We start from the raw sequence: 25100 nt of genomic DNA, 5'->3' as shown, positions 1-25100 counted from the left end.
TACCATTCGAATTGTTGATCAGGCCTCGCTCTCCTCCACCGTGATAACATCAAAGTCACCACTGTCACAGTCCCCCATCACTCCTCCTTTGAATGTCTAGCTGTAAAACTCACAGGCCCCAAACCATTTACAGACCTACAAAACCCTCTGCTGTTTTCCTCAATGAATTCTCATCACTACTTACATCTGTATGTGCAATGTCCCCCACTGTTATCCTCCTTGGTGATTTCAATGTCCACATTGACAACCCATCCTGTACTTTTGCTAATGACTTCACATCACTTCTGGACTGTCTTGGCATCACACAACATGTCACCATCCCAACCCATAACAAAGGTCACATTCTGGATTTAATCTGCTGCACTGACATCACTCCCACTAATCTTGATGCCATTGATTTTCCCATCTCCGACCACAAAGCTGTACTTTTTGACATTCTACACAAAACCAAGGAACAATGGACCATCTCCTTCAGAAACATCAAACATATCAACACCACAGACCTCTCCACCCTGATCAGCTCCTACCCCAACCAGGGGCGTAGGAACGTGTTTAACATTGGAGGGGACACATATCGGAAACCTGACAGATCCATTGATGGTTCGAAGAGAAATATGTCATAAATGAACTACACTGCAAAACATTCACAAATGTATTTTATTCTTCTAAAAATATACATTTGTAAAGGAAGACACATTTTGAATGGCAGTATTGAACTGATACATATCAAATCAATTATTTAATTGCAGGCCTTATCATACAGTTTTGTAGACTGATAAATAACATGTGAAAAATATTGATCTAAATTTGAATTCGTATTTTCCGAATACCTTTTCTTTTCTTAGTTGTATCTTATGCCTCAATGAACACACAGGCAAAGGTTAAGGTTAAAGGGAAAAACAGCATCAAGAATTTTAACATATACACTAACGGTTCTATGAACATCCTTTCTGTACCGACAGCGATATATTGATGCACTTCTTATGACAAATGTACTTATTTGTCATAAGTAATTATTTGTCTTAATGTACGTAAGTCGCTTTGGATAAAAGCGGCTGCTAAATGCCCTAAATGTAAACGTAAATGTAACTTGTTTTTAATCTCGAGTATGTGATATTATTCGAACATTTACACTAACTGATTGGTGTGTGAAGGCAAACGAAAACGACATTAGAATGGATGTAATGAACTGATAAATATAAATTAGTGTGTAGAACTGATACAAATAAAAGCTAGATAGCACTGTAGTGTTATCCAACAGTGTCAAACGTGCCGTGACACACAAAAGGTTGAAAAACAATGGCCTAGGCAAAAGAGCCAAAATGTTTTCTTCTCCTGTCATTTGCAGCCACGAAATGCTTGCAAATTGACTTCTTGTCAGTAAGTCAAGTCTATCCTGATGGACATGACAGACAGCAACATGGTTGAGTCTGTTTTGAGACATTGTGGACCGGAGCCAGGTTTTGAGCCTGCGGAGGACACTAAAACTTCTCTGCTCTTCTGCTGCTGTCTTTTAATTTTAACAGCTCTAACCTGTTGCGTTAGCTGCAGACACCCGCATCTCAAACAGTCTGAGCCGTTGAGGGGATGCGGCAGCTTATGGCTGTCGTATTCACGCGAGATCACGAGATCACGCGATTAGAGTTGCAGGCTGGCAGCGATCAGCAGCGGTGACAGCGGCGCAGCCGTTCCGCGGCGCTTATGTCCCCGATGGAAAGCAGGCAACTTAGCCTTCTAGGCAGCGATTCGAAGGCGTTTCCAGCCTGAAGTCCTTATAACTCCCAACCGCCCCCAACCCTGCGCGCTGCCATACATGGGGCAGGTGACAAGACGTTGTGTTGCGCTTTCAAAATAAAAGCAAGTGAGTAAAATATTTAAAAAAATATAGATATTTTGCGGTATAATTTTTGGGGGGGACAAATGCGCCTGGCTCGAAAATTGGAGGGGACACGTCCCCTCTGTCCCCCCCGGCTCCTACGCCCTTGACCCCAACCCTCCCCCAGCTTCCTCCCTGACTGACCTGGTGACTCACTACAATAACTGCCTCTCCTCTTCCCTCACCACCCTGGCCCCCCTGAAAATCCGCTCAGTCTCATTCACCCACACTGCTCCCTGGTTCACTCCTCATCTGCACCAGCTCAAAGCCACTGGTCGTCGACTGGAGCGACTCTACAATAAGACTCAACTCACTGTGCACCGCCAAATGTATTCGGACCACCTCCATCACTACAAGAATGCCCTCACCACTGCCAGAACCTCATACTACTCCAACCTCATCAACACTGGTACAGGCAACAGCAGAGTCCTCTTCTCAACAGTCAGCCACTTACTTCAGCCTCCTAAAACCCTCCCTCCAGACATTTCCACCACCCAATGCACTGCATTCCTGGACTTCTTCAGCTCTAAAATCAACACCATTCACCAACAACTGGCCTCATCTCGCACCCCCTCTGATGACCCACCCTGGATGATCACCTCTGGCCAACCTCTCATCAGCTCCCTCTCTGACTTCACCCCAGTAACAGAACAGACCGTTTCAGAACTCATCCGCAAAGCCAAAACCACCACCTGTCAGCTCGATCCTCTTCCCACCTCCCTTGTCAAAGCATGTCTACCGTCCATCTCCCCCATGATCACCAACATAATTAACTCCTCCCTCACTACTGGTACCGTACCCCCCACTCTCAAGCTGGCTGCCATCACTCCCATCCTGAAAAAACCTGGTGCTGACCCAACTGACCTTAACCATTACTGGCCCATCTCCCTTTCATCTCCAGAACACTTGAAAGGGTGGTTGCCGCACAACTACAGTCCCACCTTGACACAAACAATCTCCACGAACCGTTCCAATCTGGCTTCCGTCCAAAACACAGCACTGAAACAGCCCTAGTCAAAATCACCAACAACCATCTCCGTGCAGCCGACTCTGGATTACTCACCATTCTCATCCTCCTCGATCTCAGCGCAGCATTCGACACCATCTCCCACCCTCTGCTCCTGGACCGCCTGACTGGCATTGGGATCACTGGTGCTGCACTCTCCTGGTTCACATCCTACCTCATCGGCCGTCAACAATTTGTTCAACTAAGCAACCACAAGTCTGGGTGTTCAGGTATCTCACTGGGAGTCCCCCAGGGGTCAGTCTTGGGTCCACTCCTGTTCACCACTTACCTCCTCCCGCTGGGCACACTCCTCCGTCACCATGGGGTCCATTTTCACTGCTACGCTGATGACACACAGGTCTACATCTCCACCAAACCCACCGCTGCCATCCCCCCCACCTCCCTCATCACATGCCTGGAAGAGATCCGGAGCTGGTTGAGCAGGAACTTCCTGAAACTCAATGGAAACAAGACCGAGGCCCTGCTCATCGGCTCCAAATCCACCATCACCAAATCACAACACACCCCAGCTCCACTCATAATCATCGATGGATTCCCAGTACCCTTCTCCTCCAAATTCAAGAGCCTCGGCGTCATCCTGGACAACACCCTCTCATTTGCACCCCATATTCACAACATCACCCGGACTGCATTCTTCCACCTCCACAACATCGCCAGACTCCGCCCATCACTGACCCAATCCAGCACTGAAATCCTAGTTCACTCATTTGTCACATCACGCATAGACTACTGCAACGCCCTACTCACCGGACTCCCCACCAAACTCATCAACAGACTGCAGATCATTCAGAACTCAGCCGCCCGGATCATCACCCGCACCAAATCATCTGACCACATCACCCCTGTCCTCATCCAACTTCACTGGCTCCCAGTACACTACCGCATCCAATACAAAACCCTACTCCTCATACAAAGCTCTCCACAACCTAGCCCCCAGTTACCTCTGCGACCTCCTCCAAGAATACACTCCCTCCCGCTCCCTCCGCTCAACCTCTGCTGGACTACTATGTATCCCCACATCACGACTCATTACAATGGGTGCCCGGTCATTCAGCTGTTCAGCACCCAGGCTCTGGAACTCCCTCCCCCCACACATAAAACAGTCAGACACCATTACAACCTTCAAGTCACAACTCAAAACTCACCTGTTCAAACTCGCACACAACGTCTAACTGATCACTGTCTTGATTGTTTGTTTTGTCTTGTTTTTGTTTTATTTATTTATTTTTTATTATTTTTCCACAATGTCTTGTTTTTAAACGATTTATGATAACTTTATGCTCTGTAAGGTGACCTTGGGTGTCTTGAAAGGCGCCCTTTAAATTAAATGTATTATTATTATTATTACTATTATCAGCAGAGAAATAGTCTGCATAAGACGTTTACGTTGCTTAGCAACCGAAAACGCTGGCGTTGATGAATTACCTGGCTACATGCGGAGTGATATCAAAGACGTGATTCAGAGGGAAAAACACTTCCCTTGACACTTTCGTTCCACAGCATTGAAAAGAGCCGTACAATAAATTAAAAATACATTATATATTATCTTATTTTTTATTTTTTTAAGAAAAGTTTTGGGTGGGCCTGTTGAACAGTGCCTGTTAAACACTGAATAAAAAGTGAGAACGCAACGCCACTTTTGCGTTTTCTGACAAGATCGTCTCCGTCTAAGAAATGCTGATTGTGATTTTAAATCATGATGAATCATGGCCATTAGGAATAGTACTTTTACAATGGGTTGGCTTTGCCCCAGGACGTGATAGAACACACAAAACTAATCCCAAACAAATGTGTATTTTACATCCTGCATTTGCTTTCGGTAAAATTCATCAAAGTATTCCGCTTCTGCTGCAGTTAGATGATTCTTCCAGTCTCCAGCAATACCTGAAATAGAAGATACATGATAAATGATGAAGAAGTATTGAGGACTAATGATAAGATCAACCATAAATGTGTGTTTCTGCTCTTAGTAATCCCTTACCTTTCCTGAGGAACTCTGACACATTCTGGTCCATTATTTTACTTGGCATCAGGGAGTAGTTCGACATCTTGTTCTTTTTCATATTCTTAAACACACATCGATCGGTAATCTTCCTTATCATCTCAGAATCCAGAGGTGTGTCCAAGAACTGAGCCATCCGGGTCACAGAGGCCTCCAGATCCTACAGCAACAGAGGTTACCAAAGCACAGTGACTAGAGTATTAATTATCATCATCATCCCCATCTTCATCTATATGAATCTATCAATATATAATCTAACTATGTGTTATAAGGGTCACGATTATTATATTAGTATTAAATATAACCAGTTTAAGTTCTAAGATTGATCTAGATTGTTATAATGTACATGATTAATGGAGCTGTATTTGCAGTCTTCCTACCAGGATCATCTCTTCATAGGAGATGTGCATGATGTGCTGCTGTTCTGCAGCAGACAGCCAGCCCTTCACGTGATCGAACCACGAGCCAAAAATCGCTAAGGTTAGAGATGAAAAAAAGTTTACGTGAATGTGCAATGGTCAAAGTTGACCGAATACCTGTCTCTGGATTAAATATTAAGCCAAGCAGTGAAAACAAACACAAAGGGTAAAAGTGAACAAACGCTATACACAAGCAATCCATATACTGTATACCTTTTCCATCAAGAAATTTGTGGAGAAATTCAGTCTGTGTCCCTGGACTAACCAAGTAGGAGGTCATCCTACTAAAGTGAGAGTAGGAAGTGAATACATCTTTCGGGTTCCTCATCACATAAATTACCTAAATAACAAAGAAAAACACACACACACACACACACACACACACACACACACACACACACACACACACACACACACACACACACACACACACACACACACACACACACACACACACACACACACACACACACACACACACACACACACACACGTGGCTTTACCTCAGCAATAACATTTTGATTGTTACTCATACCAATTCACCTAGCAGGCAAGAACTTCTGCTCAATGACTAAATTATAAAGTCTGAGCATACAAATAGTTAAACATATAAAAATAGCAGTTTACAGGGACATTTCCATTGGTTTATATCTTTCCATAATGAACATGTATGGCTCCAAGCTGTATAGCATACCCTCGGTTTGACCTTGAGGAAGCCCGTTGACATCATGTTGTACTGGAAGTGAGTAATGAAGACACGTGGGGAGGGTCTCTGTTCCAGGTTATGGATAAATGCTCCGGACTCCAACCAAGGGACCCGGAACCAGCTGGGCACAGTGTCCACCACTACTGGGTCTCCCTGGCTCAGGATCAGAGGTACTATCTCCTGCATCCATACTGTCCCTGAAAGCATCACGCAGGGTGTTATTGTGGGGTTTGAGGTGCTGTTGTGTACTTCCTGTTGCAGTCGTCTTATTTGATTCATGCGCTTTTATTGGACAACTGGTTGTGATGTATTGGCTTATACCATAGTGCTGTTGAATACTCCATCCTGAATATTACTTTGATTACTTTTCAATACCGGGACAACTCTTCAAATCCAACAATATGCTAAAATCATCAAAAATATATTTAAAATATTTAAATTTCATATAAAAGTTTATCTGATATACTTTTACACACAAGTTAATTAGCAGGATTCAATCCATGTTAATTCTGCTAATTAACATGTAATTAGCAGAATTTCAATTTCCATGAATGTTAACATCTGCTTTTGAATGTTAAACACAATGAAAACGACCACCACGTTATATACATGAATGTGTAACAATTTAAAATGCCAATTATTAAACTTCCCACCTGCATACTACTTTAAAACTAATTTAGCAAAACTGCTTCTTACTATTTGATGCATCAATCATTCGCCATTTACTTCCATTGGGTATCCAGGAATGCCCTTACCTGACTTGGGATAAGTAACAATCAGAATGTCATCTGGACGGAAAGAGAACTCATCGTAGTATTTTAGGCCCTCTGGGGTATGAGTCTGTTTGACCAAATACACACCCCTGTACACGAAATACAGGTCTTCTTCTGCCATATCTGCAACCTGCATAGATAGGAATGGTAGTTGACAACCACACAGTGAAAGACTTTATAGAAGCATTCAGTCACTGATCTACAGTCCTGAAGGGTTAATAAAATGACTGAATCAATGAATTGCTGATGATAATGAAAAATCTTAATCCAAGAGTAAACTGGGCCGGGGTCCGGCTGTACATAACCAGAGATGAACAACAAAATAAATATCAGATATCTCTGTCTTGTAAGACAACATTTTTAGAATTTGTCATGTTATAGTCATCTATAGTCGTTGGGTAGCCCACTGTGAATGTGTCTTAGACGTTATGCTAGTGACCAGAGGCGTCCCTGTCTTCTGAAGATTGGTATGAGACTGGTAAAGAGGCAGCAGGACGGGCCTCAGCCACGCATCATTCCCCAGATGTTGGGGGACAGAGAGAGACCAGAAGGGCCGCTTTACAACCTAATGAGATGCCATTCAGTACTAGTACAGATTGTACGAGATGTTCCAGCTTTCAAAAATAACACGTTTTCACTTAACTTTGGCAAGCGTATGTCCTTGTGTGGCATTTTGTAAATTAATCATTCTTCGGTCTGAGGTCTCCACAGAAGGAGGGTGGAGTAGGAGCCCAATTTATGGGCGAATTTACAGAGCTTTTTCTAGCAGGAGGTGTGATCTTAGACAATGGGCCAAATAGATTGTGAATCTATGCATCTGTGTCTATGATGCCCAGCCCACGCCATACACCATTAAGTAATTAATCATTCTTCAGTCTGAGGTCATATTGTGCTCCTGAACCTAGGATCAAAACATAATGGAACATAAATAAAGTCAGGTCTCCTAAAGCACCTTCGTCACACAAACACACACAGACTCAAACTATCCCGCTCTCTCTCACTCACTCATGTGGGATATTGTGTGCAAGATCGCCTTTGAGCTTTCGTTAACCACTTCGTATTGATACTAGAATCGACCGAGATGTATAAATTGATAACCAAGTATTTATTATCAGATTATAAACTTTTATTCATAGGTATAGAATGGGTCCTGGACCCACAACCGGGAACAGACACATTAATAAGGTCAGATATAATTTATTTCAAGAATTTAAATGCATTTCAATGAAATAACGATCTGTATTCATCCGGCAAATCAGTCAAATCTTCTCTGAGCTAGTCCCAGGTTATTAACACAGAGAGAGAGCAAGAACAGAACTAATCGACTTTGCGGATCGGCTACCTTTCCCAAAGAACGATAGAAAACAAAATAAATATATGTTCTAATCCCAATCAAATGTGTGTTTTACATGTTGCATTTTCTTTTGGTAAGATTCATCAAAGTATTCCGCCTCTGCTTTGGTTAGATGATTCTTCCAGTCCCCGACAATACCTGCAAAAGAAAAGATCAGATGAATGATGAAGAAGTGATAGTACTAAGGGCTAATGATATGATTAACCATACTGTTATATGGGGTTATCAAAGCAGAGTTACTGAAGTATTTATTTTAATCATCATCCTAAATAATCATTAGCATCGTCTCTCTTCAGACCTTTGATATCTCACCCTTCTGGGGTTCAAAAAACTAAACCTCAGAGGTTCTACATAGAGTGATAGGTTAAAAGCATCATGACTATTCATTTTCTAGTATGATATAGAACCACTTTAAGTTTTAAGATTGATCTAGATTGTGACAGTGTACATGATAAACAGAGGGGTATTTTGAGCTGTATTTGCAGTCTTCTTACCAGGATCATCTGTTCATAGGAGATGTACATGATGTGCTGCTGTTCTCCAACAGACAGCCACCCCTTCACGTGATCGAACCAAGAGCCGAAAACCACTAAGATTAGTGAAGAAAAAAGTTGATGTGAATCTGCAATGACCGCAGCTGTATAGCATACCCTCGGTTTGACCTTGAGGAAGCCCGTTGACATCATGTTGTACTGGAAGTGAGTAATGAAGACACGTGGGGAGGGTCTCTGGTCCAGGTTATGGATAAATGCTCCGGACTCCAACCAAGGGACCCGGGACCAGCTGGGCACAGTGTCCACCAGTTCCGGGTCTCCCTGGCTCATGATCAGAGGCACTATCTCCTGCATCCATGTTGTCCCTGAAAGCATCACGCAGGGTGTTTTTGCTGTTGCGGTTGTCTTATTTAAAGGTCCCACAACATGCTATTTTATGGATGCTTTAATATAGGTATTAGTGGGCCACTAACACAGTATTCAAAGACGTTCCCGAAATTCAGCCGTGGTGCAGAGTTACAGCCACTCCGAGCTAGTCGCACATTGAGCTTCCCCCAAATGCGCTGTTTTGGTGTCTGTAGCTATAATCCAAATGAGGAGGAGCGCGGCGGGTCAAGGAGGAGGGTGGGGGTGTGGCCCTGAGCAGCTTGCAGCCACGGTACCAAGCACTCTGTTTACAGTGGATGTATCGCAATGGCGAGGCGCACACAGCCTTTAGCCGTGTTCTGTAAATATTCTAGAACACACGGGAGGCCTTGAGCTCTTTTTCTAAATAATAACATATTATGCATAGATATCTATTTCATATAATATATAATGTAGCACCGGGGTTATGTTTGTTGTTTTGTTATACGACTGCTATTGGTTGATGTGTTCCCATCATGCTTTGCGGTGCGGAAGTTAGGGGAGGAGTTAAAAAGACGTTGAGCTTTGTTGTGGTTACCAGGTGCTCGTTGAGCTTTGTTGTGGTTACGGGGTGCTCGTTGAGCTTGGTTGTGGTTACGGGGAACTGGGGATTTTTCAATAAAGTCACTGAAAGAATATAGCACGCCTCTGCTTTTGATATTCGCCACAATAATATCACGGCCAAAAGCTGTGTGAGCCGATATTATGAATCTCAAATGACCGCGTTGCGCTCCTGGTTCTTCCACTTCCACATCAATCTGAAGTAGATTGAACCGCGACATGGAGGAGAAAGGGATTGTTGCCGGGCAGCGCTTACCTCCGCCTCCTGCAGCGCCGAGGCGGTGGTCCCTCGGCAGCGGTCCCTTGGCAACGGGAAGCGGGCTCAAGCGGGAGACATTCGCGGCCAACAATCCCTTTCACCTCCATGTCGTGGTTCATGTTCTTGAGGGAGTCAAAGCCAAAGTTCCTTTCTCCTAATTAATTCTCAACCATGGCTGAGATCACCCCCGCTACAGTCTTGTTGTGGAAATACAAGAAACGTCAAAGAACCGACAGCAAACACTTGCGTCACAGTGTGTGTAATCACACACACACACATGTGGCGCTCGCATGGTCGTGTCTCATTGGCGGGCCAAATTCTCTGGGCGGGCAAGGCAGAGAAAGGGGAGGAGCTTAGATCCTTTAAGACGACATATGGGAGCACATTCCAAATCAGTGTGCTTGAGCCTCCGTTTTCTTCAAAGGCGAGCAGAACACCTAGTGCTCGTTTTACACCGAACGCAAGTTTTAGCCACTGGGGGACCATAGGCAGGCTAGGGGAACTCATATTTATTTTAGAAAACCTCATAAAGTGAGATTTTCATGCCATGGGACCTTTAATACATGTTTTTTTAAATGGCCAACTGGTTTTGATATCATTTTTTAAACACCATTATTAGGCTATACCACAGTGGTTGAGTACTTGATCCTGATTGATCAATATCGTTCCAAGAGTTGATTATTATTTGTATTACTTTGCAATACCTGGACACCTCCACAAATCCAACAATATGCTTAAAGTGTCATACTAGCATCATCTGTTGTTGTTTATTCAGGTCATTATTTCCAATAATTATTTCCAATAATGGGAGACCCCATTGTGGTTTATTCCACATAGTCTATGTCCATGTCCATACTTGTTGTTCACAGTGTTTAACACATTTAACACTACATGTTCAAACACATACACAAATTCTTCCTGCATTTGCAGGAAGAATTTCAATGAATGTTAACCTTTGCTTTTGAATGTTAAACACGATGAAAACAACAACGTGAATGTTGAGGAACCAAGCCTAAGATTTTTACTCTTGTGTACTGTACAATAAGATAATAAGATAATAATAAGATAATAAAAGTGATTCTGATTCTGATTCTGAACACAATATATATAAATGTTGACAATTTATAACAACTTATATTTTTAAAGGTCCCACCTAAATACTACTTTAAAACTAATTTTGCAAAACTACCTATTAATATTTTTTTTGCTTCCATTTGCCATTTACTTCCACTGAGTGACCAGGAAAACTCTTACCTGACTTCGGATAAGTTACAATAAGAATGTCATCTGGATGAAAAGAGAACTCCTCGTAGTATTTCAGGCTCTCTCTGAAGTGAACCACTTTGGGCAAATACACACCCTTGTACGTGGTATACAGTTCTTCTTCTGTCATTTCTGCAACATGAATGGATAAGAATTATAATAAGGTGCACTAATACATAGCAAACTAGTAATTACCTAACCCATTGTCAAAATTTGTTAATTACTACTAAAATACCAATTTGGCACAAGTTAATAGTTTTTCATCATTAATTAAACATTAGTTGTTTGCATAACCCTAACCCAACCCTAACACACGACCGTATCCCTAACCCCAACCAGCGACACTCTGTGGTCAGTGGAAAAAAAACAATTAACTTGTGCCAAATAATAATAATAATAGATTCAATTTATATAGCGCTTTTCACGTACTCAAAGCGCTTTACATAGGGGCACAAAAATAGATAAACAAGAGGAAAAAAAAAAAAAAAAAAAAGTCCAAGTTGTTTGATGACTGAGATGGATGATGGGAGGGAGTAGTTGAACATACCAAACAGCTGTGCAGGCGAATAGGTGAGCATGATGCTGCCGGGCGAAGGGAGCAACAGCTCAGCGATAGCGGCTAGCCGCGGGCCCGGTGCACAGAGATGGATGTGTAGACCAGGATTACCCACGGCAAGACAGGAGGAGATGGACCAGGGAAAAGACTGACTGTGGGGAGACCATACAAAGTGAGGAGGATCGATGTGATCAGGTCTGACCGACGGAGCAGCCTAGCGTTAGCCGCCACTCGATAGATAAGAGAGGGGGGACCCACTAGCAGGGATCGGGAGGCGAGCGGCTGAAAGTTGTCCGGCAAGGCGATATAGGTTGTTGTTGGAACCAGATGGCTCTTTTCCCGGTGAGGCAATATTGACAGTTGGAAGACGTCAAAAAAAAGCTAGATGCCTAACTACCAGCTAACAGCGTCGGTGAGGCTAAAAATCAATGTCCCGAAAAACTGGAAGGGCTCGTGACAATAGCTTGTTAAGAATGAAAAAATAAAAGTGAAAAAAAAAACACAGGAAAACTATTTTATCAGTCACAAAAATCGAAAAAAGTCGTGATCAGAGAAGCGGCGAACAAACAACGCCTGCGTCCTCTCTGAATAGATAATAGACATAGTAACAATTAACAAATATTAACAAAGGGTTAGGTAATGACTTGTTTGCTATTTATTATGGCACCTTATTATAAAGTGTTACCGAATTACGGTATGGAGCAAGGTACGTTTTATTACTCTGTTTTCTGGGAATAATTGACATAAGCAGAAACCAAAAACCAGCCGTTTTTTCGTTTTGTCCAAAAAAACGAAAATCAAAATTTAAGTTTGTTTATTCGTTTTTTGGTTCTTCTTAACAAAACGAATTTACTACTCAATATCTGGTTTCCGCCGGTGGGCGGGTCCTCTTATTGGCTAGTGTGCTTTGTTGCCCTGTGCTCTTCAAAATAAAAGTTATTCCGTTTGATAATGTCGACAAAAATATTATAGACTGTATTATAGACACTAGCAGACACAGAGGACCAAACCACCCACAGTCAAGACTGACACGGCTTCAAATAACAATAATAGTATTCATAATCATTTGAAAATGAGAACTTCTGAAGTTATGATGACTTCAGTGCAGTTGATGTTTAGCCACAGTTAATACATGCAGAGTAGACCTGAGGGCTTTACTACGACATCATTGTCCGGCTCTGAACTCTGCGCTCTGTGCGCGTTCACATCAAAGGAGCTGCGATTGCGGGCTGCTGATTTCCTCACAGCCTGAGAGCTATGAGGAATACAAGTGATCACAACACATTTCTGACAGCTGACGCATTTGTTGACCTTTATCCATTCACAGTAAACAAATTATTTTTTCTTGTTGAAAGATATTTTATAATGTTTTCATATTATTATTTACTGATGGTGTTTACAGAATGCGAGTGCGTGTTATATTGAAAGCGAGGCTGGGTGTGCCTATGAATATAGGCTACAGTGAGTTTTTTAAGGTGCTGTACAAGCAAATCATATTGTCTCCTCTGTACAGTGACAGGGAGTGTAAAGTAACCTACTTCATTCAATATCGAATAGGCTACTGTAGCCTACACTATGTACAAATGGTTTTCCTCTTTGCTCATGGCTGTTGTGACAGTCATTTTAACGTGTCAGCACTCAGCAGGCAAGCTTCACTCTTTCCAGGATGCATTATGCGTTGTCCTATAGCCTACTTGGAACATGTTTTGGAATGGATGTATAGTAGAGTATAGAAATTTGCTCATAACAGGCCAGCTGGAATACAAAGCAAACTCCTTGTATTCCAGCTGTTTTTTTTGTGATGTTTTACGATGTTTCAATGTTGCGTTGGTAATGTGTTAGACAGCTTAGATGTTCTTAGATGTTTTGTTAACCTGATTCCTATCCCACTCTGTTTAAGTAAAAGTGTGCTACTGCTGCAAAATCTCTTTGCTTTTGTTTTTTTCTGTAAATGGATAAAGGTCAACAGATGCGCACAGTCTCACCAATATGCGTATTGATCGCACGGTTTGACACTTTCAAAATGCGTGCAGTAATAGGCCTACGCCAAATGACCATTTCGCGTGCATATGATACGCAAAACCCAGCATTAACTGAATGGGAAATGCAATATTTTAGGACAGATTCCTAAAACAGACACCATTAAACGTGTTTCTAATGACATTTCTAGCGAGCAATGTACTTTTTCTTTGAATAATCTTCAGTCAGTGAATGTGTATGATCTTTATTAATCTTTATTATCTGAATGGGAAATGCAATATTTTAGGACCGATTCACCGTTAAACGTGTTTCTAATAACATTTCTAGCGAGAAATATACTTTTTACTTGCATAATCTTCAGTCAGTGATTGTGTCTGATCTTTAGTTTTATAGTTATTAGGATTTGATCGGCTCGCTCGCATGTTTCAACGACGTCAGGTTGTTAGGAATAGGGACGCTGCTTTCGCTAAACTAGCAGCTCACGTGCTTCCTGCGTTTGTGTTATTAAACTGTTACTTTATGTAACTTTTAATGATATCATCTTGTTAGAAACACGTATATCTGAGTTCACATGAATACTTTGGGGGGAATTCACTTGAACTAAGTCATTTCATTTAACATAATGTAGGATACCCACCTCCGTTCAGTAGGACGCCCTCTTCACTTCTCCAGAAAGAAACGTATCCCGCGCTGAGTATGCTGTGATCTTTATAGCTCCATGGCTGGCACGCAGTGGGTCCCAGTGTAATATGAGAAATGCATCCCTGCCGGCGATTTTCATTGGATTAGGAAATTATGGGCGGGACTATTTTGTCCCGCTCACGGACGATCTGGCATCTACGGATACGAATACTTTTGCTACACATTTACCACCTAGACGTGGTGCAAAACAACCTGCAAAAAAACCGAATGCACATCTTTTCGGGCATGTTCTCAGATTATGAAACACGGGTGTGCGAATGTGTTTTGCACCAACTGCGCTGCAATAATTGTAGCAAAAGGATTTGTGCACCTGTAACACAGATTTGCGTACTCGTAGACCCTATTTTGTGTTTACAATGGTATAAAAAATATATCATTTATTTTTTACGACTACAAATGTACTGTTACACATTTGTGACTTTAGAGTACATGCAAAATAAATATATATGACTTCAAATTGACTGTGACTTTTGTGTATGCATTCAAATTCTGCAGTTACAGGTGCTAAAGACTTTTGCTACAATAATACCTTCATAATTACAACACATTTCTGACAGCTGAACATTGCGCAGGGCTCTCCGTGAGACGCACGCAATTCAACCCATTCACACGCCACACAACTTGCGCCGCTATATAATAGTGGAAGGGTAGGAATCAAATGCGTCCGGGGGAAATTTCAGAATCGTCCGGGATTTTATTAAAGCCTCAATACATGTTCATATTTAATTTGCGTTGCGTTCCTCTGGGTCTGTCACAAACTAGTTTGTTCTGTTCGCTTTGCATTGGTGGAAGTGAGTAGGGGGAGTGGTTAAGTAAAGCCTTCAGATTGGACGGTTTGACTTTAGAGTTACCGCCATGTTTTGTATTCTTTTTTTACCATTATTGTTTTATAGGGACAAACATTAACACATTTCTCCATTCTCCTGCAGGGGATTGATAAAGTTCTATCTATGTAACAGAAGGAAACACTTACTCATACTCCATCAAATATTCATACTCATACTTTGCACATTTTACCACAGCATTGGCCTACTGAATGCCACAGATATATTTTTAAGCATTGGACTGAATGCCACATAAATATAATGTATGTTTTGCACGTTTGCAACGTTTAAAAGTTCAGGGAAAAGTATATGCCTCTACTGGTGTTGCTTAGGCCAATATCCTTTTGAGGCAGTGTTGTTTCTGAATATTAGTGTTAAGGGCCAATAATGCTGACTATCATACATTAGTCACCATGTCTGTGGACACATTTGTATGCAGTCACATATTAATATATCCCCCCCCCCCCCTAGCCTGGCTCCGCCCGCCTAAGTACTTCCGCTCAAATTGAATTTCCCTTCAGTACTAGGTCTGGACCTGCTGTATGTAATTTGGTTTTCTGGTGCCGCTGTCACGTTAAAATTGTACCGGGGGCGAAAATTGTACCGGCCTACGTCATCGTTTGTTTACATCCTGACAACCTGACAACCTGCCCTGCAACAGACGACGCGATGCAGAAAACATGTTTCCAAACGACGAAATAACATAATACAGATAGCGGATCGCTATCTGTATTATGATAGATAGCGATAACACTTGTTTTTACTTTATATTTGTATTGTATTTAATTGTTTAGTCGAAACAATAAAAAAATTTGCCCGCGAAACGGGTGATCGCGTCAAATGACGCGTCAAATCACGTAGGAAGGTTCTTTAACATTCTAGACTATGAAACCTGCTTAAAACACTCAGTTTACTAGCTAAATTCGATTAAACAATTCAATACAATACAAATATAAAGTAAAAACAAGTGTTATCTAGCGATCCGTTATCTGTATTATGTTTCAAGAACCCTCCTACGTCATTTGACGCGATCGCCCGTTTTGCGGGCAAAACATTTGTCATTTGACGCGATCGCCCGTTTTGCGGGCAATTTTTTTTATTGTTTCGATTAAACAATTAAATACAATACAAATATAAAGTAAAAACAAGTGTTATCGCTATCTATCATAATACAGATAGCGATCCGCTATCTGTATTATGTTATTTCGTCGTTTGGAAACATGTTTTCTGCATCGCGTCGTCTGTTGCCGGGCAGGTTGTCAGGATGTAAACAAACGATGACGTAGGCCGGTACAATTTTCGCCCCCGGTACAATTTTAACGTGACACCGCCACAGCGGCCCCCAATCAGCGAACAGAGGGCGTGTCTGAGAACAATGACGATAAAGTCGTACGCCAGTTTGAGTTGTTGTTGTAGGTCGGTAGTTGATTTACAATGTGAAATTTTTCCCTGATAAATTAAATTCGACGAACAAAACCTGCAGCTGTCGTTGACGGACATTTTCGTGCAGACGCGCAAGGTGTTTGGTTTGTGTACAACCTGCACGTGATTCCCGGCGCATGACATACGTCACAACCAAACAGAGTGGCACTGGGCAGATTCAATCATTTTAAACTTCAACAGACACCCGCCTTCAAGTGAGTTAACGTTTGTCAATTGATTAGGTCCAGACTCTCTGTACAAATGAAATGAAATGAAGTGAAGTACGAGAGTCTGGTAGAACCAGGCTACCCCCCCCCCTCCCCCGCCGACAAAATCACACTCTGAACTCAGTTCAAAAATGGAGAGCCCTGCATTGCGCATCTGTTGACCTTTATCCATTTACAGTAAATGGATAATTTTTTCTTGCTGGAAGATATTTTATATTTTTTTCATATTATTATTTACTGACAGTGATTACAGAATGCGAGCGTGTGTTATATTGAAAGCGAGGCTGGGTGTGCCTATGAATATAGGCTACAGTGAGTTTTTTAAGGTGCTGTACAAGCAAATCATATTGACTACTCTGTACAGTGACAAAGAGTGTAACCTACTTCATTCAATATTGAATAGGCTACTGTAGCCTACACTATGTACAAATGGTTTTGCTCTTTGCTCATGGCAGTTGTGGCAGTCATTTTAACATGTCAGCAGGCAAGCTTCACTCATTCCAGGATGTATTATGCTTTGTCATATAGCCTACTTGGAACGTGTTTTGAAATGGATCTATAGTAGCCTATAGAAATTTGCCAGCTGGAATACAAAGCAAACTCTCCTTAAAATGCACATTCATGGAAGTCTTGTATTGTCATCCCCAAATAATGCTGCAATGTAATAATATACATCTTTAAATGCACAATAATGAGTCATTATTTTTATTATGACTTATCAAAGATTTTTATTGGCTCCCAGAATGCAGGTCTGTTAGTGACTCCCAGTATCTCTAAAAACAGACTGGGAAGTAGAGCATTCAGTTACTGGGCTCCTTTACTGTGGAACCAGCTCTCCCCATGGGTCAGAGAGGCAGACCCCCCCCCCCCCCCCCTCACCTTTCGCACCTTGTAGTTTGGCCTTGGCGTCTCGCAGTCTCTCTGTGTTTCCATATATTCTCCACAGCTCCACCCCCAGTCTGAACCAACTGCAATTTTTCCCCTTGGTTTTCCTGGGAGTTTTTACTCAGTCGATGTGAGGGTTTAAGGGAAGAGGATGTTGTTATGATGCTCATGCTATGTAAAGCCCTTTGAGACAAACTGTTTGTAAAAACGGGCTATAAAAATAAAATTGCCTTGCCTTGCCTAACCCGCTTGGACTGTAATTCATATTCATGCTACTAGTTTGATCATTGACTGACTACATGAATAGAGATTCTTATAGAGGTCTTATAGTCAAACGGTATAGGGTATATACAATTTTTTATGTGTTTAGGCCAGTTATGAGATCTAGTTAACATCATTAAAAGTAATTTCCAAACACATTAAAGAAAAGAAAAAAACAAAAGCAAAGAGATTTTGCAGCAGTAGCACACTTTTACTTAAACAGAGTGGGATAGGAATCAGGTTAACAAAACATCTAAGAACATCTAAGCTGTCTAACACATTACCAACGCAACATTGAAACATCATAAAACATCACAAAAAAAACAGCTGGAATACCAAGAGTTTGCTTTGTATTCCAGCTGGCCTGTTATGAGCAAATTTCTATACGCTATGAGTGAATGAGTGAAGCTTGCCTGCTGACACGTTAATATGACTGTCACAACTGCCATGAGCAAAACCATTTGTACATAGTGTAGGCTACAGTAGCCTATTCGATATTGAATTAAGTAGGTTACTTTAAACTCCCTGTCACTGTACAGAGTAGACAATATGATTTGCTTGTACAACTCACTAGCCTATATTCATAGGCACACCCAGCCTCGCTTTCAATATAACACGCACTCGCATTCTGTAAACACCATCAGTAAATAATAATATGAAAACAATATAAAATATCTTTCAACAAGAAAAAATTATTTGGTTACTTCAAATGGATAAAGGTCAACAAATGCGCAATTTTCAGCTGTCAGAAATGTGTTGTGATCACTTGTAGGCTATTCCTCATAGCTCTCAGGCTGTGAGGAAATCAGCAGCCAGCGATCGCAGGTCTGCTCTGCATGTATTAACTGTGGCTAAACATCAACTGCACTGAAGTCATCATAACTTCATAAATTCTCATTTTCAAATGATTATGAATACTATTATTGTTATTTGAAGCCGTGTCAGTCTTGACTGTGGGTGGTGTGGTCCTCTGTGTCTGCTAGTGTCTATAATACAGTAATATTTTTGTCGACATTATCAAACGGAAGAACTTTTATTATGAAGAGCACAGGGCAATGAAGCACGCTAGCCAATAAGAGGACCCGCCCACCGGCGGAAACCAGATATTGAGTGGTAAATTCGTTTCGCTCAGTAAGAACCAAAAAACGAATAAACAAACTGAAATTTAGATTTTCGTTTTCTTGTCAAAACGAAAAAACGGTTTGTTTTCTGGTTTCTGCTTGCGTCAATTATTCCCATAAAACAGAGTAATAAAACGTACCTCGAAAACCACCTAGAATCTTCAAATCGGTCCTGATTGAAAACCACTACACCTAGACTCTTCAAATCTGGACTACATTATCACAGTGAGGCTATACATTATGTAAAACATAAGTTTCCGATTTTTGAAACCTTTACCCTATTTGTGAAAATGCAATGTGTTCTGGACCCCTAAAAAGCATTAAAATGAGCCTGTATTGCATTTTCACAAATAGGGTAAAGGTTTCACAAATCTGAAACTATGTTTTACATAATATATAGCCTCACTGTGATAATTTAGTCCAGATTTGAAGAGTATAGGTGTAGTGGTTTTCAATCAGGATCAGTTCTAATGCGTTCTGGACCCCTAAAAAGCATTAAAATGTGCCTTTATTGCATTTTCACAAATAGGGTAAAGGTTTCACAAATCTGAAACTATTTTTTACATAATGGATAGCCTCACTGTGATAATTTAGTCCAGATTTGAAGAATCTAGGTGTAGTGGTTTTCAATCAGGACCCGTTCTAATGCAGTCTGGACCCCTAAAAAGCATTAAAATGAGCCTGTATTGCATTTTCACAAATAGAAAAAAGGTTTCACAAATCTGTAACTATGTTTTATATAATGTATAGTCTCACTGTGATAATTTAGTCCAGATTTGAAGAGTCTAGGTGTAGTGGATTTCAATCAGGACCGATTTAAGGTGGACCAGCAACTACCTAAAACACACTCTGATATTGAATCAAAAATTCATTTTGAGTGCACCAGGACAGATAGCCTGTGTTTTTTCTAGAGGCAACCTTTCTAAGATGCTCTGCCAGAGTAACATCATACCGTGCTATAATGCCGCGTTTCCACTGCAGGGTGCGGAACGGATCGGTTCGCAAAGGTGCGGTACGGGTTGCGTTTCCACCGCCAAAAGTGGGCGTGATCCGGACTTAGCTGTACCCGTTTTGGCCTAGTTTTCAGTACTCCACCGTTGGGGTACTGAAAACGAGACGAGACGCCTGAAAGGGTCCCGGGAAATTCTAGCTACACACCCCCTCCGTTGATTGGTCGACAGAATCATCACTTCCGGGCGACGTGGGGATAAAAACAAACAAACAGTAGCCTCGAGGTATTATTCTTTAATTAACATGTCGCGTAAAACGCTTGCTTAGGCGAACAAGGAGGTGGAGACGTTCCCCTGCATTCTTGGGGAGGAAGACGTTGTTTACGATGTCTACATAGCTGCCGCGGCGATCGTCATCCGGCCTTAAAGGGTACTGTCGGCGGTGGAAACGCGACCTCGGAACTGAGCTGTGCCCTATACCACGAAGCTCGCTGAACATACCCAGGCTTTCTTGGGAAAACCTGGCTCGACAGAGCCGCAACTCGCAATCAGAGTTAAATGGTACCACGAAGCTCACTTTAGATTCAATTAGTTGAACCAGGTTTTCCGCTTTAGGTTCAGTGCGCGTTCACGTGAAAGGGGCGTTTTTTGCGTCATTTTTCTCACCTTTACGATAGATCAAGCAGTCTATATGTGTATAAGTGAAAAGATTCTGCATATTGTCGATAAAATAACTATGCCAAATGCAGAATTGTTCGCCATTAATCCAAATAGAATGATGATGATTTGAAAATGCATAAGCAACGTCCATCCTGCCTTATTCTATAATTTAGGGAATTCACTTTAAATACACCCTATTTAAGAAATGTATGGCATGTTTTCGACCGCTGAGAGGTAGCGGCTCTAGCTTAATGGATTGGTATAAGACCCGAACGCCAGCGACCGGGGTTCAATTTCGCCGGACTTTCATCATGCATTTTACCCCCATAGATGTGGTGCCAGCACGGCCTTGAAAATATGGGTTCAAGTTCGAAATAAGCACAAAAATATAATTCCATATGCTTTAGTGAATAAGTATTCCATATGCATGAGAATCAGGACTTTTTAAGCTTCACATAAATTTGCATCACTTGGGAGTCGAACCCCCCGCGCAGAAATTCAAGACTGACGCGCTACCTCCACTCTAGCACACTGTCACGGTGATACAATGCGCAACAGTAATCATTGTCTACATAAGGTCCAAAAGGACGATCAAATAACGAACACCCTCTGATGAGAATCTGTATCTCTCATGAAGAACCCCAATTTCGTTGTTTGCACAATGACAATAAAGTCTGAAATCTGAATATCGTCAGACAATGCCAAGGGATCGGATCTGTCCCGTAAAACCCTCTGTCTCCGGAGAGACGCCTGTACGAGAAGTGCGCCGGGGTCCACGGGAACACCCACAAATGGTGACGCCATTGTCAGAGGAGGGGCTAGGAAGCTGTGCACGCCGATTTAAGTAGCCGATTATGGCGACACATTAGTGCCATAATTCACTTATGTGATAAAAGATGCATTCGGGCGTATTATATTATTCCACACGCGTAGATATTAACTGCGAGCGCGCAAATTATCTCTGCGCGCGCAAAACAGCCTCTCGCGCGCGCAAATTACCTGCGCGCGCGGGATAACCCAATAGCGATAGCCTTTAAAGGCTGCGCCTATACTCATATAATCTAGAGTTACAATAAGTAACTATCGTTTCAGCCATTTACTGTACAATTCAGAATTGAATGTGAGGAGGGCTGTCAATCAAATATCGCGCTTCAGAAACGGCCAATCATAAGAAAGCCCGCCCTGCCTTGGTTCCCTCCCCCATAGTGCCAAAATTAAATTCGAGCGACAGCGTAAAAACATCTTTCGCGAGAGGTTTTGCGCTCGCTGAGGTAATTTGCGCGCGCGAGAGGCTGTTTTGCGCGCGCTGAGGTAATCTTCGCGCGCGAGAGGCTGTTTTGCGCGTGCAGAGATCATTTGCGCGCTCGCAGTTAATATCTACGCGTGTGGAATAATATAATACGCCCGAATGCATCTTTTATCACATTAGTGAATTATGGCACTAATGTGTCGCCATAGCCGATCTCCGGCTAGACTAATCCGAAAAACTGCTCCCGACCAGGTTTGGTTGCGAGCAGGGCTGTAGTGGTCAAATTAGAGGTGGGTAAACTATGAATTTTTTGATCAGACCGACCTCGACACAACGCAACGCAAAGTGTTGCGACTCTGTAAGGCTAGCCTGGCTATATTCCATTATGTTATCAATTAAAGTCATATTAAATCAATCAATGACAGTCAATGAATGTGTTTGTAGTTTATTCAAGTTATTCAAATTTCAACAGTAAAGAAAAGTATGCGTAGATTAAGAACTATCTATCTATGGCATGTGTGTATGTGTGTGTATTAGTATGCATGCTTTTCACAGTAGTACCCAGAGGGCCTCCTTGTCCTCCACGTCAGGTCCTGCCTTGCAGGGGCGTGTTCTGGAGTTCATGGCTCCCCTGTGCTTCACCAGCCAGGACTTCACATACGTGTTGGATTGAACTTTGTGGTGGCTTAGTGGTGGGCCATTCAGTTGAATAAACATCAAGGACGACACTGTGACCAAGTGCAGACTGCATCTCAGGGGGCACACTATGATGTTCATTAAGCTGAACCCCCTCTCACACTCAGCAGTGCTAACTGGAATGAGATGGTCGATATTCAGGAGTGGTGCAAGGTTTTCTGGAATGATGCTTGAGTTATCCTTAAAATCCCTATAGCCCTCAAGAATTTTTCTGTCATCAAGTCTGAACCTTTGGGCAAGTTGTTTCTACTTGGATTCCCCATTCTGCTCCTCTAGGGAACATGCCAGTTTGCTGGGAAAATAACTTTAAAGAAAATAAATAATAAAATAAAAATATTTATAATATATAAAATACAAATATTTATAAATATTTATATTTTTATTGGTTTAACCGCCAACCGCCCGAATTTAAATAAAATATATTTTTTTGTCGCGTCATCCGCCCGATCCACGGTTCAGACGGTCCGTACGGAATTCTTGCCAAACCGTACGGAATCCGTACGGTTTCCGTACGGAATCCGTGCGGTTTTGTACTTTTACCGCGCCAATCTAGGTCCGGATTGTGGCCTTCTTGGCTTTCCATAAATTGAGGCTTTAACATAGCGACCAAGCTATAGCGAAGTTGATACGCCGAAACCGGAGTTTAATATGGATAGTAAAACTCTGACTGACTTTCACTAATTTTGACGTGGGCAGTACACGGATAGCATGACTACGCATTGGCCAATCTGAATGCTCGTAGTCACTTAATAGTTCGTCAAGTAAAATTGATTTATAAATCACAAAAACAACTCATGTGAATTGATCATCTTCAGTCTTACTTTGTACTTGAGGCCTTTTTCGGGCATTTGTTGGAGTGGGAGCACTCGAAGGTCTCTTCAAAAATCGCCTGATATCCATGGCTAATTAATGACAGGTAGGCAGGCATGATAATCCACAACGCGCAGGGCCATGTGTTTACATACTTCCTGTTTACATATTTTCCTGGATCCTGATTGGTGTCGCTGCCGCAGCCGCAAGGCACTGATTGGAGGGTCACAGACCATAATAGCATAGGCCTACAGCGCAGATGAAAATGATTCAGATTACAGCGTTTATTTGTTCAACAATATGAAACCTTGTCTTAGGTGTTTTAAAATGATGCTGAATTTATTTCCGATTATTCCAACGGCAGAATACAAGGCACAGGGAACTTTGAGGTGCGTAAACGCTATTTAGAGGTGCGTAAACGCTATTTCCTAAATTCCAGAGGTGCGTAAACGGCGTTTACGTGCGTTTACCCTCCACTCATAGGCGTCGATTACGGGGGGGACGGGGGGGACATGTCCCCCCCACTATTTGAAAAACGAATTTTGTCCCCACCACTTTTAAAAAAGGGGAAAAAATAAAATAAAAATTAAAAATCCCCACATACTCAACCGAAATCGTCGAGTCTAAAATCATGTGATAGGCGCGCTCGAAGACATCATAGGCCTACCTTATAAACCGTTGGAACACACAAGACCGGAACCCATGGCAACGCCGGTAAACAAACCCCGACTCCCGAGAAGCCCAATCCCTATGAGCTCCCTGCGCTACGGCCATCCGGAGGCACACAGAGCTTTTGGCCGTGATATTATATATACAATTATATTACATTATATACTATTATATATAGAGCTCCGAGAGTCGCAAACGGCAACAATCACTTTCTCCTCCATGCTGCAGTACACCCCGGACTGCAATGCGCTGAGTTTGACGGTTGAACGCTGATTGGCTGTTACGTTACACATGTCACTCAGTGGCCACGCTGTTGAACGCTGATTGGCTGTCATCACGCGAAATTCGTGTCAAAGTTGAAATTTTTCGCGCCACAAATCCTCGTGAACGCGCTTGCCTGTGCACGGCGAAAGTGTGGCGCGACAAATCAAAAATATTCGCCCGATACGCGTCTATACGTTCACTTTGTATGGGATCTTGTCGTCCCGTTGCATTTTGGGGTGAACGCACTGGAGAAGTTTCAAGACAGACAGCCAAAATTGACATTTTTATTCAGAAAATAGCCGGTCCTTTTGCTTCCTATAAAAAGCATGTTTGTGACACTGGATATCGATATGGATACGTCATCTAGCCTGCATGTGGAGGGCCACATAAGGTAAGAAATTGGTTTACGTAAACTTTGCTGCTGGTTCTGTTTGCTCGTGAATCGTGATGACCTGGCCAAAGGTTACCAACGGTCCCAAGCGATTTTGATCTGATTCTGGTTGGTGCTCCAGTTAGTATGCGTTGTATATATAGATTGCAGCTAGTAGCAGCTACACACGGTGCGATTGCTATGCCAATGTGGTTATAGTTTGTTTTGTCTGATTGAGATATGTGACGACTTGGAGCCTGGTAGGCCTATCCTGACATAAATATGTTCTCGCATAACCTGTGTGATTATCCTAAA

The 25100-nt window shown here is 42.1% G+C and overlaps 2 protein-coding genes across 4 annotated transcripts; both read right to left on the bottom strand.

Annotated features, from left to right (window-relative positions):
• Positions 1-4304: 4304 nt before the first annotated feature.
• On the bottom strand, positions 4305-6979 carry LOC130406181 (sulfotransferase 2B1-like). Its single transcript, XM_056611616.1, has 6 exons — positions 6786-6979; positions 6019-6227; positions 5538-5664; positions 5286-5380; positions 4885-5065; positions 4305-4787 (listed from the first exon to the last, which is right to left on the bottom strand). Exons 1-6 carry the CDS (start codon positions 6937-6939, stop codon positions 4678-4680), a joined length of 876 nt encoding a protein of 291 aa, XP_056467591.1. The 5' UTR covers positions 6940-6979; the 3' UTR covers positions 4305-4677.
• Positions 6980-7994: 1015 nt separating this feature from the next.
• Positions 7995-23954, bottom strand: LOC130406183 (sulfotransferase 2B1-like). Of its 3 annotated transcripts, XM_056611619.1 has the most exons (6): positions 23494-23954; positions 11687-11847; positions 11131-11271; positions 8808-9016; positions 8652-8714; positions 7995-8295 (listed from the first exon to the last, which is right to left on the bottom strand). In XM_056611619.1, exons 1-6 carry the CDS (start codon positions 23724-23726, stop codon positions 8266-8268), a joined length of 837 nt encoding a protein of 278 aa, XP_056467594.1. In that variant the 5' UTR covers positions 23727-23954; the 3' UTR covers positions 7995-8265. The 3 variants fall into 3 exon arrangements, with proteins under 3 accessions (XP_056467594.1, XP_056467595.1, XP_056467596.1); XM_056611620.1 differs by lacking the exon at positions 8652-8714; XM_056611621.1 differs by lacking the exon at positions 23494-23954 and having other exon boundaries at positions 11687-11985.
• Between the last annotated feature and the right edge of the window lie 1146 nt (positions 23955-25100).

Source organism: Gadus chalcogrammus, chromosome 16 (assembly GCF_026213295.1).
Source record: "Gadus chalcogrammus isolate NIFS_2021 chromosome 16, NIFS_Gcha_1.0, whole genome shotgun sequence".
NCBI classification, from domain to species: Eukaryota; Metazoa; Chordata; class Actinopteri; order Gadiformes; family Gadidae; genus Gadus; species Gadus chalcogrammus.
This window is presented reverse-complemented; position numbering and strand designations above follow the sequence as displayed.